Source organism: Tympanuchus pallidicinctus, unplaced genomic scaffold (assembly GCF_026119805.1).
Source record: "Tympanuchus pallidicinctus isolate F22 unplaced genomic scaffold, pur_lepc_1.0 scaffold15, whole genome shotgun sequence".
Classification (NCBI taxonomy): Eukaryota; Metazoa; Chordata; class Aves; order Galliformes; family Phasianidae; genus Tympanuchus; species Tympanuchus pallidicinctus.
Window position 1 is genome coordinate 9,512,603 of NW_026294669.1, and position 17,024 is coordinate 9,529,626.

The 17,024-nt window shown below is 39.0% G+C and overlaps 1 protein-coding gene across 10 annotated transcripts in view; it reads right to left on the reverse strand.

Annotated features, from left to right (window-relative positions):
- KALRN (kalirin RhoGEF kinase) overlaps positions 1 to 17,024 on the reverse strand; it is a 445,988-nt gene that overhangs the window by 263,651 nt on the left and 165,313 nt on the right. The window contains exon 1 of one of the 10 annotated variants that reach the window (XM_052676078.1): positions 15,902 to 16,053. The exons of the other annotated variants lie outside the window; for them this stretch is intronic. Within the exon in view, the coding sequence (XP_052532038.1) occupies positions 15,902 to 16,038 (137 nt within the window). The 5' untranslated portion in view covers positions 16,039 to 16,053. Of the gene's footprint in view, positions 1 to 15,901; positions 16,054 to 17,024 lie in introns of those variants that run through there. 10 annotated transcript variants of the gene reach the window in all.

The following is a 17,024-nucleotide window of genomic DNA, read 5'->3' on the forward strand; positions in this document are numbered from 1 at the left end:
TTTCTGAATAGATTTTCCAGGGACATAGTACAGTTTCTCAGAAAAAGGGGTATGGCTTAAAAGTGTCATCCTCCATCTGCAGCATCCAAACATTAGATTAGAACTGGCCAGTGTTGACTCCTCTGAATGCCCAGCCAATACACCTGCTATGCATGGCACTGAACTCAGAGAGCCAAGGTGTCTCCTGTGGGCCCCGTGCAATTGCATAAAACACAAAGTCTCAACCCCCACTAATATTATTGGGATGTTAATGACTAAAAGTCACTGTCAAAGCACTAAAAAAAGACAGCATGGCCTAATTGCTGATCACAATCCAGTCACAACACAGCCATAACAAGAAGATGCAGAAAGAAAAGAACTGTAGAAAGAAGAAAGGACGATACAAACCGAAGAAGAGGAACATGGCAGAACATGAATCTATTTTGTATAATGAATGTAACAGGGAGGTACAGAACAAGAGATTCTCTTCAGCACATGAATAAAGCACACTTGGCCTTTCTGCAAACTGGCCGTCATTACAAATAGCTTCATAAAGGTATACGTAGATATAAAGGCTTATGTCAGATATTTAAAAATAGCAAATGTTGATATGGATATCATTAGAGAGAGTCCAAAATATGCTGAAGACAGATATTATTAAGCATGCTTATAATGCACAATCATAATACTCTGTTTAGACTCTATATGAAGACTCTCAGTGCACACACATATTTTCACTATATTCTACCTCTTTGAATCCTTGAACACTTCCTGCTGGTACAATCTAGATCACACGTATCTCACTAAAATAACTCTGTAAAGCTCTCTAAGTCAAAGATAGAGTATTTTTCATAGGAGGCACACTAGATTAACATTTAGATTAACATCTAAAATGAAAGCCCTTGGTGAGCTCACTGAGATGTAAAAACATTTCTGCACTGACTGCCTCACAGCAAAGGGTTTTTTGCCATGTTAAGGGAAGTCCCTAAATTCTGCAGCCTCCATTCAGTGCCAGGAGCAAGCGGTCACAGCCAGTGTACTTGGTCCTCCACCTTATTGGCACACTCAAGGCATGCTAAATACAACACTCTGTGCAAAGAAACACGAGGCAGACCAGGCACCTCCAAACACTGTTAGGAATACAGATCTTTTTATTCTCCTTTTACCTAGTGCTGAAAGGTCAGACATCTGATCCTGCCATAACTAATGCCAAAAAATGCTGTCAAAGAAGCTTTGTTGGTGTTGCTACTACCTCTTGCCCTTTGGAACTACAGCAGAGACAAAGAACCAAATCAGAAAGGACCTGAATAGGGGTTCTGTGTTGTTTTTTTCTTGCAGAGTTTTATGGGGTCTTCAGCAACTTCTGCCAATTCACCGAACCTTGTTATACTGAATGACTGATTTTTCTTCAAACATTTGACACAGAGATCCAGTAGGCAAACAAAGAAGAAGGAGATAAGTGTTTAAGTATTTATTTAGATAGTAAGCTCCTTAGGGCAGAAATCATCTACCATGCTGTGTTTTTCTAAAGAGTTTGCCTCCAGGTACCTACACAGACTTCAGCTGCTTAGCATTAATTTGAAAAAAAATATGTTTTGAGAAAGTAGTCGTGCAAATCCAGATAATTCCATAAAATATTTAAAAACAATTTGTAAAAGCACAACTGAATGTGGATGTGAAAGGCTTACATAAATGTGGGGACATATTGCAGTTTTAAAAAAACACACATTGAAAATGACAATATTCAAGTCGTAGTACCCCAGTACCGACAGACATTGACAGGGCTCTAAAACAAGCCTCATTTGTAGACAACAAAACATCCATAAATTCTGGAGAGTCAGGGTAATCTGTGAACATTTGTCATCCTTGACAGTCAGTTATTTTTCATCAGTTACCTCAATATGTAGAGGAAATGACCCTAGGTTCCTTTTGAATAGTCTAGCCATGCTTATTAAATTTATTGTTTAAAAGCAACAACTGAAGCCCTCCCTAGTTTAGCAATTGATCGGGAAAAGCATCAGCAGCAATCAAACTTCCTTTGCACTGTCCAAGCAAGGCACGCCTTATCCCCAACTCTCAGGAGGCTGCAGCAATCCACATATCTATTATGCACAAGCAATCATTTCAGGATGGCAATTAATGTTGATTGTGGTGTTTAATTTTTTCCGGTATCGATATTTGACCAGAAACTGGAGAAAACGCTCAGATGAAGGTATTTGGACAATCCATCAGCCTTTTGACTGTGCTCATCTGGACTTGATTTGCAGCAGTGAGCACAAAATATCTGATAGGTGATGAGTCATTATAATTGCTACACTGCTTTTAAACAAAGACTGAGACTACCTTCCAAGTTTACTAAAAATATCTGGGAATATTTGTAAAAACAATACTTATGATATGTTTGTTGGTGTTTTTGTGTGTGTGTGTGTTTGGTTTTTTCAATTTTTTAAAAAGAATAAATCCAAAACTCAAAAGTAGATGTGATAATTTTGTCAAAACAAACCCCTCTATTTTGGTTTCTAGGGTGCTTTCACAAGGTTATTTTCTCAAATTTCCTCTTTAATTCAGGCACATTCTAAATTGTGTTTTCTTTGGCAAGAGCTGGCTTGCTGGGTACCAAACAATATTGAGCACTTCATGCTTTCTGATTAATCTTTGAAAAAACTATCATTGATTATATGTATTTTTCATCCTTGCAATTTGGCCAAAGCTTCTGGCATTTAGAAGCTTCAGCACTTGATTAGCTGAAATAACACAGTATCTCCATTCCCATTTTGCAGTCACGAGTTAATGAAAAAGCAACACATTTAGCACGCCTGTTGGGCCACTGAAACCACAGATCTGACATATATGGCATCTCATTGAGAATATGATTTGTTAACAGTGAGAATGAAATCTCCTTAAAGGAGGGTCAGCGTAACCTTGTCAGGAGAGACACTCTCAGCATTACAAGTAGCTCGACAAGCATCAATTTGTAAGTACAAAATCTGCAGGAGCTTAATTATTTTTGAGATCAACATTTTGTTGACAAATGTGGCTGTGTCAGTCAATTGATTCACTAGCTGAGGGTGGAAAAGGGAGAGGAAGAGGAGAAAAATTAGTATGTGACAACCTCTCTGAGGCCTCATCTCATACTGGGACCAAACTAACTCTCCTGGCTAGTTTCAGTATGCTGAGGATCACTTCAGTAACTAAAGTGTTAACATGTTTTATCTACTGCAATTGTTTATCCATCTTGTCTGCGGTTTGTTTACACAGCTTGAAAATGAAGCTGGCTGGGGACGTTTGTAATCAGTGTCACTTACTGACTGTAATTGTTTGGTTCTTCACTACCAAGTTGAGCCTGAAGATCATCTTCCCAACAGAAATAGTTATCTGCTTTGTTAATATGCTTTCCAGTGAATTTGGAGGACAAGATAGTCCTTTCTTATAGACTTATTTATGAAGCACTCTTGAACCCACATTATTTATTAAAATATTGGACATTTAATACTTCTCAAAAAATTGTATTATGCTCATCATTCCAATTAGCTTTCCAGTTATCATTCCAATTAGTTCCTGAGTGCTCACACTGCCACCAGTGGTGTCCCACATCCCCCAGTGGCTGTTGCTGTTGGGTGTGCTGGAGCAGTCCATCTGCACACAGATCCCAGGATGCCTGCTGATCCTCACATCCTCTTACATGCTGGTGCATCAACCAGCAATGGGGAAAGGCACATCCTGAGAGCACCATTACTCTGGATAACAATTCTAGGAAAGCTCCCACCAGACAAGTTCAGCTACCTAGAAGTCTGTAGGTAGACAGGCTTCAGCCTAAATTTTTTCTTTTATGTTTTCTTACTTGGTTTCACAATGTTTTTTTTGTAACTAGAAGAGAAGTATTCATCCAGCCCCCATTTCCAATCAATCCTTTGTTCCTTACTGTGACCTAAATTTGTTTCTCCTCTTGCAGCTTCAAAAAGGAAATGCTCACTCTCTTTTTCAAAAAAGGCAGTTTCACATTGGCTGAAGCTGGACATAAAGCAGCATCGCAGAGAAATTTCAGTGACATCTTGTAAAGAGACTTGGAGCCGGTGAGGTCTGGTCAGAGACAAAGCTCCTGTCTCTGGTTTCCAGCCATTGCTCTTAGGGGACATGAGATGTGACTGCAAATGGCACTAGAATGCAGATGCCTGGCTGCACAATGTCCACATTCAACCCCTAGTTTTGGACACTTGTCAACAGGAGGGAATAGAAAAGCAGAAAAAAAATATTTTGGCAGAAGCTTACTGGTGCCAGAAAGAGTGGCTTCTGCTATTCTCAAGCAAGTAGCTTGAGAGTAACATGCTGGTATTTTGTTTTTTTCCTTCTAAAGGAACAGTTCTGAAGTCAGAATGATTCTTCTGTATAATGCTGTAAGCTGGGAAACACACCTTGATGCAAGACAATCTTTTCCCAATATTTAACCGTGATTATGTAAGATCCAGTGTCTCTACAACAGGTTCAGGTCCTCTGCCAGGAGAATCTGTCAGGATTCAGCAGGGTCACCCTGTGTTGTTTCCTATCCAGGCAGAAATCAAAAATGTACATCTCTGTCATCACAGATTGGACCAGAACTCTGCAGGCATTCATATTCTTATTTAATTGAGCAAATAAATATTATTTGAGAAGTTTTCCATCTTTATTCAAATAGCAAAGATACAAAACACAGCTGTGTCCAAGAATACATGATTGCAGCTATTAAAGCCAAAGCTGGAGGATGAATATTAGGATTTTTCACATTCCTATTAACTTTCTGCTAGTAAATGATGCCTGCATACAAACCCATTTTTACCCCCTTCCCCTTTTGTTGTTGCATGTCTACTACATTTGGATCAATATTTGGCAGGCCTTCCATGAAACAGCTGCTGAGATAAATACAAGATTAATCAAGGCTTTGGTTTTGTTGATGCTGGGCTACATTTAAAGATTTGTTACTACAACAAAGAAATATTCAGAAAGTAAGTACCACTCAGCTCTCTCTTGAGCCTTTTGAAGTCTTATATTTGGGTTATCAGAAACAAAACAAAAAATGATTTACTAAATGAAAATGATATGTTATTTGCTGGAAAAAAATATTATAGTTGCACTGAAAGATAAATACACTATTTTTTAAAAGGTTTGGGCAAACAGATCTATTGAAGAATATATTTGGAGATTCAAATTCATTGGACTCCTGGTGAGAAATAAATATGTGGTTATGCTTGGTGCAGCCAAATGAGTCAGATTTAATTTAAAAAAACAAAAAACAAAAAACAAACAAACAAAAAAAAAAAAACCAAAAAAAACCAAACCAACAACTTTATGCCAGTATTTTAAGTACTTTCATAGTTAAGGTAAGGAGACCATAAAGTCCACTTCATGCACAGTCACTATAACATTTAGTGTACAACACTGCCAGATTTTTATATAAGGTAAAGTACACTCGAACTGGGTGATGACTACTCAGGGCTCTTTGACTTAAATTCCTGATTTATCATTTCAAGACATCAGTTACTTAAAAAGTAAGTTAACAGAGAGCAGCAGCAGCTCCAGGAATTTGTCACCACAGTAAAAGATAGTTACCCCAGAATGGAAAGTATCCAGGTTGCAAATACATACATTTCATTGAAACACGTGGAAGGCAGAGTTACCCACAGTGGAAAGACCTCTTATAGTACAAACAAGCCTGCAAGCATGTTTGATTCATGTGTATTATGTTCAAAGAATGATTAATGTAGATTTAGGCAACAGACAGCAGCACCTGGTGAAATCCAATATATGTCCATAGACAGACACCGTGCCAAGTTCTGTACTGAAGTCAGCAGGTATAAGCACTCTGGGAATAACATACTTGATCCAGGGCTCAACTGAGCTCACAGATGAGAATAGGAAAAAATGCTCTTCAAAGATACTAAAATCACTGTCTCTAAGTAGTATTGACATTTTGTGCAGTAAAGCACTCATCAGACATCGTGTGCTGCTCCTGGCACTACAGGAGAGCAATGTACATCCATGTAGTGAAGAGCTGTGACTGAAGTAAGGAATGAGGGTGAGGTGAGAAAATACACTTTGATCCAAAATAAGATGTTTCATTAAGGTTGTATGTTTTCATGAAAGTGTGCTTAAAATGCATAACAGGGTTTTATATTCTGTTTGGGCCTTTTCAGGTGAAACGTCTTATTTTTCTTTTTGTTCCACATCTTCCAAACAGACCATAAATAGAAAAAAAGCATAATTTCCTCAAAAAAAAAAAAAAAAATCTTTGTCAATCAAATATTTTGGAGGTATTTTTTGTTGAGAAATTTCTGATTCCTTGAGATTTTTTTTCTCTTTTAAAACCTGCAGTTCCAAAGAGCAGACAGATTCTTCTAGAAGTAAGTATCTAGCTTCTACCTATTTGCAGAGTTCAGCCCACGAATTGCCTAACAGAAATGATACAGCCATTGTTTGAGGGTTACAGGATTTTGGCCAGAGTCCATGTACTTGTTTGATTTAAGGGCACGTGCTGAATTCAGGTGCATCCCTTAGAAGGAAAGGTTGAATGCTAGAACCCACAAACTTTGTGGTCCCTGCAATGAGTCTGCTTTGCCAGTACAGTACGTGAGAATTTGAGGTCTTTCTGGAAACGTATGGTTAAAAGTTGATGTCTCCATTTTCCCCAGGTTGCACAATGGGGAGTTGCCATGACCAATAAATCTAGTGGCACTCATTTCTTTTGAGCTCCACCCGCATACGAACAAAGCAAATCTTTGTAGTCACAGTGATTTATACCAAAATAGTTCACTTATCAGATAGATACTTCCTGCTGTGCCAGACTGGGTGAGGATTGGGTGCGTGGGGTATTACATGTAGAAGGGTTTGCTTTGAGGCTGCAGAATCAACCTGTGTGAAAAGCTATGCTTGTAAAATCAAAATGTGTGCACTCCTCTAGCAGACTTTACACATTCTTTCCAATAACAACTACAATGGCACAGAGAATAAAAAGTCAATTTTGCAGAGCTCTCAAGAGACAGTGGATACTTATATGTTATTTACAGCGCAACTTCAAACCATCTAGCTCAAGTCTGATTTTTTCTGAGTTTCTTAGCAAGAAGGACTAAGCCTTGCTAATGAAGCTACTTGACATGAGGCATCATTTATTACTTGAGTGGTGACATAAATAGATCGAAATGATGCTAACTGAGCACAAACAAATTGATAGCTCAGTACTTCAAAAGGAGTAGGACACCCAAAAGACACTATTGGCCCCCCCAGTGTGAAAGCTGCATCCAAAAATCTTCTGGAAAGTGCAGAAGAATCCAGCAGCTGAATAACAAAGCCAAAAATTAGCAGTGTGTCTTGGCAATGTGTCTTGCAGGCCTCACCTGAATTTCTGAGCTAACAGTCTGTCATCTTCCCAAGAGCACATGAGGTATTTTTTTCATTTATCAGGCCTCAGACTGTAGGATGCCGTGTGCCATAGATGCCTGTGTGCTTTCCCCAAAATTTTACAGCCTATTGTGATAAGGAACTTTCTCATCCTGATGGGAACTCCCATGTTGACATCACAGCAGCATAGTTTCAAGGCTGTTCCATGCAGCCCTCTATGAAAATGCTCCTTATTATCCTGAATTTCCACCATAACCCTTAATAATTTCTGTTCTCCACCAACACCTCTTCCTATCAGTCACCCCTAGTTGGAAAAACCCCTGAACAACTGTTTTATCAACTAAAGTAGGTTCAGATAAACGTTCTGAAAAGTAATTGCTCCATTTTAGCTGCATGCCCACTATTAAGCTATATTGCTTCTCGGTCAAAAGCAGAATAAAAATCCACAGGCAAATCCATCAACAAGTGCCACATGTAAATGTGCATCATCCTACTCATGTCAAAAACCGCATACACCATGCAGTGACTTTCCTGCTGCCAGACCTGAAAATTATATTGACAAAGTAATGTATGCCAGGTTAGGAGTGATGGGAGTCTACTAGTCAGAAAACTCTTTACTGTGGATATCAGTCAGCCCATGACAATAAAAATTGCAGAGTAGATTCACAGAGCACTGCACCTGCAGATATTTGTCCTAGTATCGACTGGCTTGCTTGGTCTGGAAGAGATGCATCCAAGGTTTGTCACAAGCCACCTTTCCCCACCAGCCTAATGGTTTCCCTATCTGTACGGTAAGCCAATGCAATATAACACTGCGTGTAAGAATGGGCATAAAATAGCAGGTTTCTGTAGCAAGATGCACAGCCATTGTCACAGCCTCAGGGTAACAAGTGTTAAGAAAGAGCAGAAAGCATTTCACAGCCACTCCACAAGACTGTAGCTGATGCTCACAAGGGACACAACACCCACTACAAGAAAAGCCTGCCTAGTGTAACTCTAACACATTAAGAAAAGACAAAGAACTGCAGGTAGCTTCCTTACAGTTATCACTTCACTGTTTATTCCTTTTTAATATCCAGCTAGAGCACTGCAGTCCTGGACAAGGGTCCTAGTTTGGGGTTGACTGCCACCCACTAGTGTCTCTATGTTGTAGCTCAACTCTGCCTTAGCTTTTTCAGCTGTAAAATGTTTCTTACAATATTTTTTCCTTACTGAGAAAAATGAATTATCCTGTTGAATAATATTTATGATATTTTCAGGCACAGATAGGATAAATAATTGCAGGAGAATTATAAGCTGAAAATAGTCAGAGCTGCTTCATGGTTAATTCACAGAAGCTTCAGAGCACTTAATAATCTAAGCATGTGCTGATTTGTCCATGCTGGGCTATATTCTCCATTACATGTGTGCTGATTTTACAGGGGGGCATTTATGACTTTATACATACGCTTATCTAATTGCACTGAATACACATGCTTTATTAAAGTCATAAATGAGCACGTTTATGGGTCTATGTGAAAGTAGAGCCTTCATATTTTATTTATAAAGTGAGACAATAGAACTGCATTGACATAGAACATCCATTTAATTCAGAGGATTTAGGGTTGTCCCACAGATTTTGCTATTTTTGCCAGAATCAAAGCTTTTGGTTTTTTAATTAGATTTCCAGCCCATCTGCTTGCAAAGATAGCCTTGACAATATAAACCAATGCACATTTGTCTTGCTGAGTCTGCAGCCAGTGGAAAGAAACAATGAGCCTAGAACAGTGAACTTGTCCCCTCTATCTTATTGGGGTATTAAATAAAAAGCCAGTTCTGACTGCCTAAATATCAGGATTTTTAACTATTTCCTTGCTGTTCGTTTTGCCACCTAGCCTGTGGATAAAATATTTGTCAAAGCCTTAAATTATTCACAAAACCTCGCATCCATTTTGATGACTCTGCTGTACAACTCAGGCTGTCAATCAGGACAAGAGAGGTACCTGACCAAATCTATAAGATTTCAATTATAATAACGTATTTTTTATCTTTTGTTAATGTGTGGGTTAAAAGCACTGATCACAGCATAATCAGACAACTTGTACTAGAAGCCTAGAGTGGGGAAGTTTGCAAACTCACAATTATTTTGGATTTGATACAGAACTCACAGGAGCAATAGCCTAATAAATAGTTTTAAATGCTGTATGTTATAACTAAGGAAAACAGATTAAAAGATGTCTGTTGCTATGGCACGCTTTACAAACAGTATACAAAACAAAGCTCACACAGACTCAGACTTTTTCCTACCATTTGAAGGTAATAAGAATATTACACTGGGAGCCTGAAAGAATGACACTGCCAACTCAAAGCACATTAAAATCACCCACAAAGTTCACAACTCTTAAAATAACTGACTATTCCTACGTTTTCTGTAATTACAGATTCTTAACTTACTGTTGCAGTGCTCCTGATGCTATCTTAAAATCACTGATGATGTGTTTTTGTCAGTCAAGCAAGTTTACATTGGCTACTGATGTCAGAAAATAAAGAGGTGAGATTGATACGGAGTTTCTGACAGTGGGTGCTGCCTGTGCTACCATACTGTGAGGATGCTGCATGGATGCAGCCATATCCTGGTGCTGAGTTTTTAAAGGACGTCAACACACAGTGACTGTGTTTCTTTAATCTTACGGACTGCCTGATAAAAATATCTTCCATCTGGTTCCTGTTTTTATAGCTGTTCCTCACAATATAAGGAGCTTGATTAAGCAATTATGATGGTGCATGAAGCACATGCTTACACTTGTTGGATGCAGATAGAGATACGTGCACACTTGACTGATTTGCTGGAGGAGGATAGCAATCCTTAAACAAGAACTAGGAAAGGACGTGTGAAGCAGCAGCCTGCAGGCCAGGCAGGCCTTTTCCTGCTCCAGTTGACCTCTTGCATCTCTTTCCAAGGTTACTGTAGTGAATTAAGACGTTGATATCTGCCTTTCATTTGTGAGTAACAGCAGATATAGTGAATGCACATTTCCACCTTAATGATTCCTTCTTAAGTGCCTGATGATTTACATAATGCATAAATCTCTTTGTTCTGTAATAAGATGTTCTTTGAAGTCAGAGAGTTATGGAAAAGTCTTATGGAAAAGTGAATAGATCCATAGACAGAGTAGTATTCTGCTGTAGTTTTCTGTTTTGAGATAAATTTCTTGATTGAGTCTGTTTGCAGAACAGATGTGTATTGCCAGTACATTCAGTCATCTGTAGCCTGGAAGAACCCACAGATGACACCCTACCATTTTCACAGAAGGCATCTATAAGTTAGGAAGAACTAACAGCTTGATAAATCAATTCAGATCACTGATAAAATGACCAGATAGATATATTAGTTTCCAATTACTTTAACTACACCAAAAACATCCTGTTATTTCATACTTTGCTCTTCCTTCTACCCCATTTAACTAATACAGTTTATCATCAGCTTTGTTAGAACTTGAACAACATTTGTATCTCCCTGATATAAAACATAATTTGCCCCATCCACTAATTTTCAGACTAAAAGAACAAACCTACTTTATAACAGTACTGCCATAACCGGTTACACCATCTTTCGTCCTGAAAGATCTTAAAGACTTTTGCCATGGTTAATTAGATGCTAAATGAACCAGTTTCTAATATGATGCTTTAAAATATTTCACATAACAAAAAAAGCAGAAGGAACTGCTTTTTTATGCTGGACTTAGACAAAGAGCAAAAAACACCGCAAAATATCTTTGACAATTTCCTTTGAAATGGAACTTAATTCCTGGCCAGGAAAATGAGAAAAAGAAGAAAAAAAGCAAGGACTATTGTGCCAAAAAATGTTCACAGGTGAGGGAATTAGACATTTAACAGAATCTCTAATTACACATCTGATTTTTGGCATTTTTTCATGGCAGCATGAACATAGTTGAAGATCTTTTGTGCATGTATGTCTTCCCACAAAAACAAAAAAAAACAAAAAAACAAAACAAAACAAAAAAATGGCAAAAATGTGTTTTCATTTGTAAAACCAATTGTAAGTCAATTACATCTTAGTGGGCAAAGCAAGCACTATACTGTCGGCATGGACTTCATCTTCTGGAAACCCTGGCTTGACACCAATTTTATAAGTACAAGAATGGAGATGAAGACAACTTTGCACCAGTAATGCATCGGATGCATTTATTTGATCTATACTGCTCCACTTTCTATACCTTAGTGAAGCATGCCTTCTTTAATTTGCCAGTGCCAGGGGAATATAGAAAGACGCATTTTAAAAAGAGAAAAATTAGCACTGCATTCACTAATAGAAGCATTTCCAGGCCTGCTGTCAAAGTTTGAGCAGGTACATCTCCAAGTGGCCTCTTTCTGAAGGGTACTGAGTTGATTTTACCTAATGAAAATACGTGCCTTACTCTTATAATTGGTAGCGCCTAACAAGTCATCAGAAAAGTGTTACCAATACTAATATAACACAGATGCAATTTAACAGTCCATAAAACTACAGAGATGAAGCTTTCTATAGAATTCATTCCTAAATGAAAACCCCAGGAAACGTTTTCAGCTGATCCTATTTTCCTGTCACCTACCATACACCATCTGACACCGCAAAATGGCTGGGGAGACTGTTCTGGAACTTAAGAAGAAACTGAGATTTCCAGTAAACCTGGTAAGTGTGAGGTGATATAGCAAATGGGGTCTGCCCTGAGAAGAAAGCAACCCTAAGGAAAGAGCGTGTACTGCCAGTGTATTTGATTCCTAGTCTAACAGTTCATTAACAAAGTAGAACTTCCAGACATTCTTCCTATGGGTAAAGTTGTTCATTACTTTCCTACATACCTGCTCTTTAATTGGTTGTTGGAAGGGACATGCAGCTCCTTTCCACAAGTCTCTAGTGGGAAGCAAAATCTAAACTAATCTGTGATCCCAGAGATGTTTGCTTCTCCAGATGCAGTTTCTGAACTAAAATACAAACGTTGTAAAAACAGGAAAAAGGAGAAATAAGGAGACATAACCACAAAATTGGATGTGATTAATCACTTCTGGAAGAAGTCAATTCTGTCTTGACAATGGAGTTAAAAAGAAGTCTTCAAGCAAAAGTACATACTGTGCATTTGATTAAAACTTAGACTAACAGATCATTAACAAGGCAGCATTTCCAGCCATTCTTTCTATATTGAAGATCATCTATTAGCTTATCAGGTACTTGCTTTTCATTTAGATTTTGTTTTGGAATTACCGTTCTTCTCCTGGACTCACTAAATGGCAAAATGGTACATTTATAATGAGGAGCTTTTATCAAGTGCTTTTTCTAAGGTCAGATGACATGGTATATGGCCAGTTTCTTATGCAGTGCTCCCAGTGTAGCAATGGGAATGGCAGCTTTAAAGAGCTATTTCCCCCAGAATGAGAGGTCTTATCAGTGTTTACTATTACATGGATCTATATTTTAGACTAATATAGCATAACTATGATTAAAAGAAAAATTCTATCTTTAGGGAATGAAAATATTAGCTAATACAGTTTCTGAAACTTTGTGAAGTTCCTGCTTCACGGACCAATACGTTCAAGGCTATGCAGTTAAGATAAGAGAGAAGATAACTTGAACCCAGAACTAAAACTCAGGAAACTCTGGCTGTATTTTTCCCCTGAAGTTCCAGGATGGCACCTGCATTAGTGCAAACGTGACCTAAATGAATGGCCTAAATCAAACCTGAGGATTCCATCTGATTACCTTCTACAAAAATCACAAAAGACATAAGCAGAGCTGCTAAAACACACCATCTTTAGTCGGTGGTCTGTGTGGAGCCACTAAGGCTACTGAAAAGGAAATACAATTTTAGTCTCAATTTAGGACTGGCACACAGTATAAAAACAGTGGAAGGGAAAAGTGACATTGCAGAGGACTTTGATCTCTGTCAAATGCTGAATCAAATAAGACTGAGATAGAAGAGACCTATTTAATCATCATAGGTGGGGATGTTGTACATCAATCTACAGTTCATGTAAATATAGTTCAAGGAACATTTGAAAGTATGGAATGAAAAAGTCTCCATCCACTATTACCAATGATGAGATGCTGAATACCTTTTTCATGTGATATACAAAGGGTTAGTAGATGAAATATGTACAGTAAGCACACCTAGAGTTTTGTAAGGGCAAAGCCTTTTGTTCTTAGTGGGATGTGATGTTTGTCCATGGAGCTGCTTAATCACAGAATGGTTTGGGTTGGAAAGGACATTGAAAGACTGTCTAGTTCCAACACTCCTGCTGTGGGCAGGGACATCTTCTACATTTGGTTGCTCAAAGCCCCATCCAATCTGGGGAGGTGGTGGTCCTGCATGTGGCAGGGGGGTTGGAGATTCATGATTCTTGAAGTACCTTCCAACCCTGGCCATTCTGTGAACACTTAAATAATATATTCAACAGCTCTTTAGTGTTCATTCTTGAGATGAAACAAAGTATTGAAAATTATTTTTCTATGATTTTGATTTTGCCTATCATTCTTCAGGACCACAGAAGCCATGACCTTGTTTGGAAAAACATTAATAATTTGAACTGGAGTTCCAAAGTAACACAGCCTAATGTATTTATTGTCCCAGATGAGGGCTGTTCATTACAAATATTGCTCAAAAATGAATTGCTCATCTAGTCACAGGCATGCTTTGCTATGTCACTGTAGGGATTACTGCTGATCAGTTGAATTTAATGCATTGAAATCAGCGGCCCTGCTCCAGGATTAGTTTGATTCAATGTATATTTTAAAATGCCATAAAATTCCTGCTAAGTGTCCCAAGAATCACCTTATTAATGCTATGCCAACATATTTTTTATTTGCATTCCTTACATGAATACATTTAATACCTTTTTGCCTCCTTGGCCTTGGTTAGGACTAGGGGAGGTAAAAAGGCTGATACTTAGTGGTCAAAGGTTTTTAATGAGTAGATCTTTCAAATTGAATTTCAAAGTAATATTTATTTGATCCCCAATGACAACATCAATAGCAGAAGCATCTGGCCATCCAGATGCTCAAATAAATAAATTAAAACTGAAGCTTACTAACCCTTTTATTAAAAGACTAAGAGATTATCTTCTTGTACTCCCATGGGAAACGGAGTGAAAGAGGAGAGCTGCATCATATTCACATCATATACACCATGAAGTAGTGCACAGAAAATGCATGTGAAAGCAGCCTAAATTTACCTAGTGATGAACTGCTGCTTCTGCTAACTTTCAGAGAGATGAACTTACTCTACACAGCCAATGCTTTGCTTCAGTCTCTACTCAACGAGCTTAACATTCAACAGAAAGGATCATCCAGAGAAGATGCCTCTTGAAAATATTACTCTAGCCCTATAGTAGGATCCTATTTTCCTTTGCTTGCTTTGCAGTGAGGACTTGGGGCTACGTGGAAGAGCAAGGAAGTACGAGAGGCTTTTATGAATGCAATGCAGAGGCTTCTATGAATGCAACTGCAGGAGAAGTGAAAGTTGTTCTTATGGTTTGGCTTTTTGTAGAACAGTACCATAAAGGAACCTGCTAAAATTACATCACTGGAAAATTCTCCAGAGGCTAACGTTGGACATAAAATAAAGCCCTGTGTACACACACAGGGAAACCAATGCTTTCTTCCTAATAGTAGAAAAGTACACTGTGGTAAATATTGCAGACCAGACAATATGTGCTGAGCCAAAAGCAGGTTTGAATTACACTTCTCCACCTTTTGGGGGGGCATGGGGAGAACTTTCTAGAATTATTTTTCTCATGTATGGTTTTACTCTGGATTAAAATATTTCTCTTTTTCTTTTTCCTTTCTTTTTCTTTATTTTTCAAAGAAGCCTAGTGGCCTCACACCACATAGTTACAATTATATTTTGCTGCACATGGTGTTACAGAATCCATAGGGAGCTCCAGAGCAGTGCCAGGATCCACAAGGAAAACATTAAACTCTGCAGACTGACTTGGTTAAGACCACCTTGTGGAAAAGGAGAAGAAACCACTGATGAGATTTACAACTGCCTACCAAACTCTTGGATACTGACTCCCTTTGGAAACAGCAAAGCATTGAACATGTCAGCCTCTCAGACAAATTTTGCAGTCTCAACCCATACTTTCCATGCTGTAAGAGCATCAGCCTGCTTAATGCCACAAGCTACCATGAACCAGTCGTTGTTCTATTTTAGTATGATCTGATTTTCTAAGACCTTTCAGGAGCAATGAAACTGCCAAGCCTTTGGTGGCAGCTTGAGCACTGACTCTCTAATGAAAAATAACTTCCCTCTTCTAGAGCTCTTGGGTTCTGGAGATATCCCCTCTACCTCCATTCTCTAAGAAGGAGTGAAGTCCTAATTTGTGCCCACCTTTCCTTCTCAGTAAACACTAATTAGGTCTCCTTTCCTTGACCCAGCATTCCAATCTCATTAAGCTTGTAAGAATTTAATTTTCTTGAAACTCTTCTCTGACAGATTTGGTTTAGACAGTGACTGACAGACAGCATGTTTGCATAAGCATTGCATCACTTGTAGAGAAAACTAAAAATACATCATCAGACCTCCTCAAAAGCTGTGCATTAGGGAATCCAGGCGTCATCAGCATCCACAACACCTCCATCCATCCCATGAGGATAAGGACAAGGCAGTCTGGCTCTGCTTCTCTGTCTCCCATTTTTCTGCACAGAGTTGCATCCATTCTCCATGGGACTTGGAAGAACTTTCCATTGATGTTAAAACATCTTTAACAATATTCCTGTTACAAAGCAGACTACAAAGCACAGTGGTGGTTTTCCTGCTCCTAAAGACATCCTTGAAGAGGGTGGCATACAAGACTTCAAAATTATAATAATTTCTGAGAGTGAAAAGGATGTAGCACGTACTGCAGTTACTGATGAGGAACACAAGCACCCATGCTGGAATGAGACAAAATCATTTTATAGTCTCTGTAAAAGCCGTAAGAAAGAGATCACCGAAAAGAAAAGTTAGGATTGGCTGAACTGCTGCATATTCTGCTGACAGCTTCACCAGGGAACCACAGGGAAGAGAACTGGTGCAGCTCTACTGCCAGCATGTTGCTCCCACAAAAGGTCTCTGTCTGCTCTGTCTAATTTTAGCATTTCTGAATTACTGCTCGCATTGGCGCAGAGCTGCCTACTTCATGGAGTCTCCAGGTCTCTTTGCCTGCACCTCTTTAAGTGCTACGGAGCCACAGAAGCCCTTGGGGAGTACACAACAGCCTTAAATCAGCACTAGTGCGGGGAATGGGCAGTGCAGTGAAGTGTACTGCAAGTATCCCAAACTGCTTGTCAGCTGTTGAAGAAGAAGATGGAGAAAATTATGCTCTACCTAAAATTACAATGGGCTGTGGTGGCCACCAGCTTCCTCAGCAGTGAATTTTATGCCATCTTACAAGGGGTTTTCTCACTTGTCTCCATCACCTCTGCTCCCTCCTCTAGGCAGCAAACGCCAATATGATCAACATGCAAAAGCCATTTAGCAAAGAGAAACAATGCTGATCTAATCCCCAGATCGAGGGCTTGGATGGAGCTCAAAAAGCAGAGCAAGGCAGCACAGCTCTACGTGAGGCAGCTCAGGGCTGAGGTTGGGCTGAGACCCTGCTGGCGTCACTGGGTTGCAGTGGCTCTAGACTCTGGGGCTGGAAGCACCTTAGGGTGCACAGGT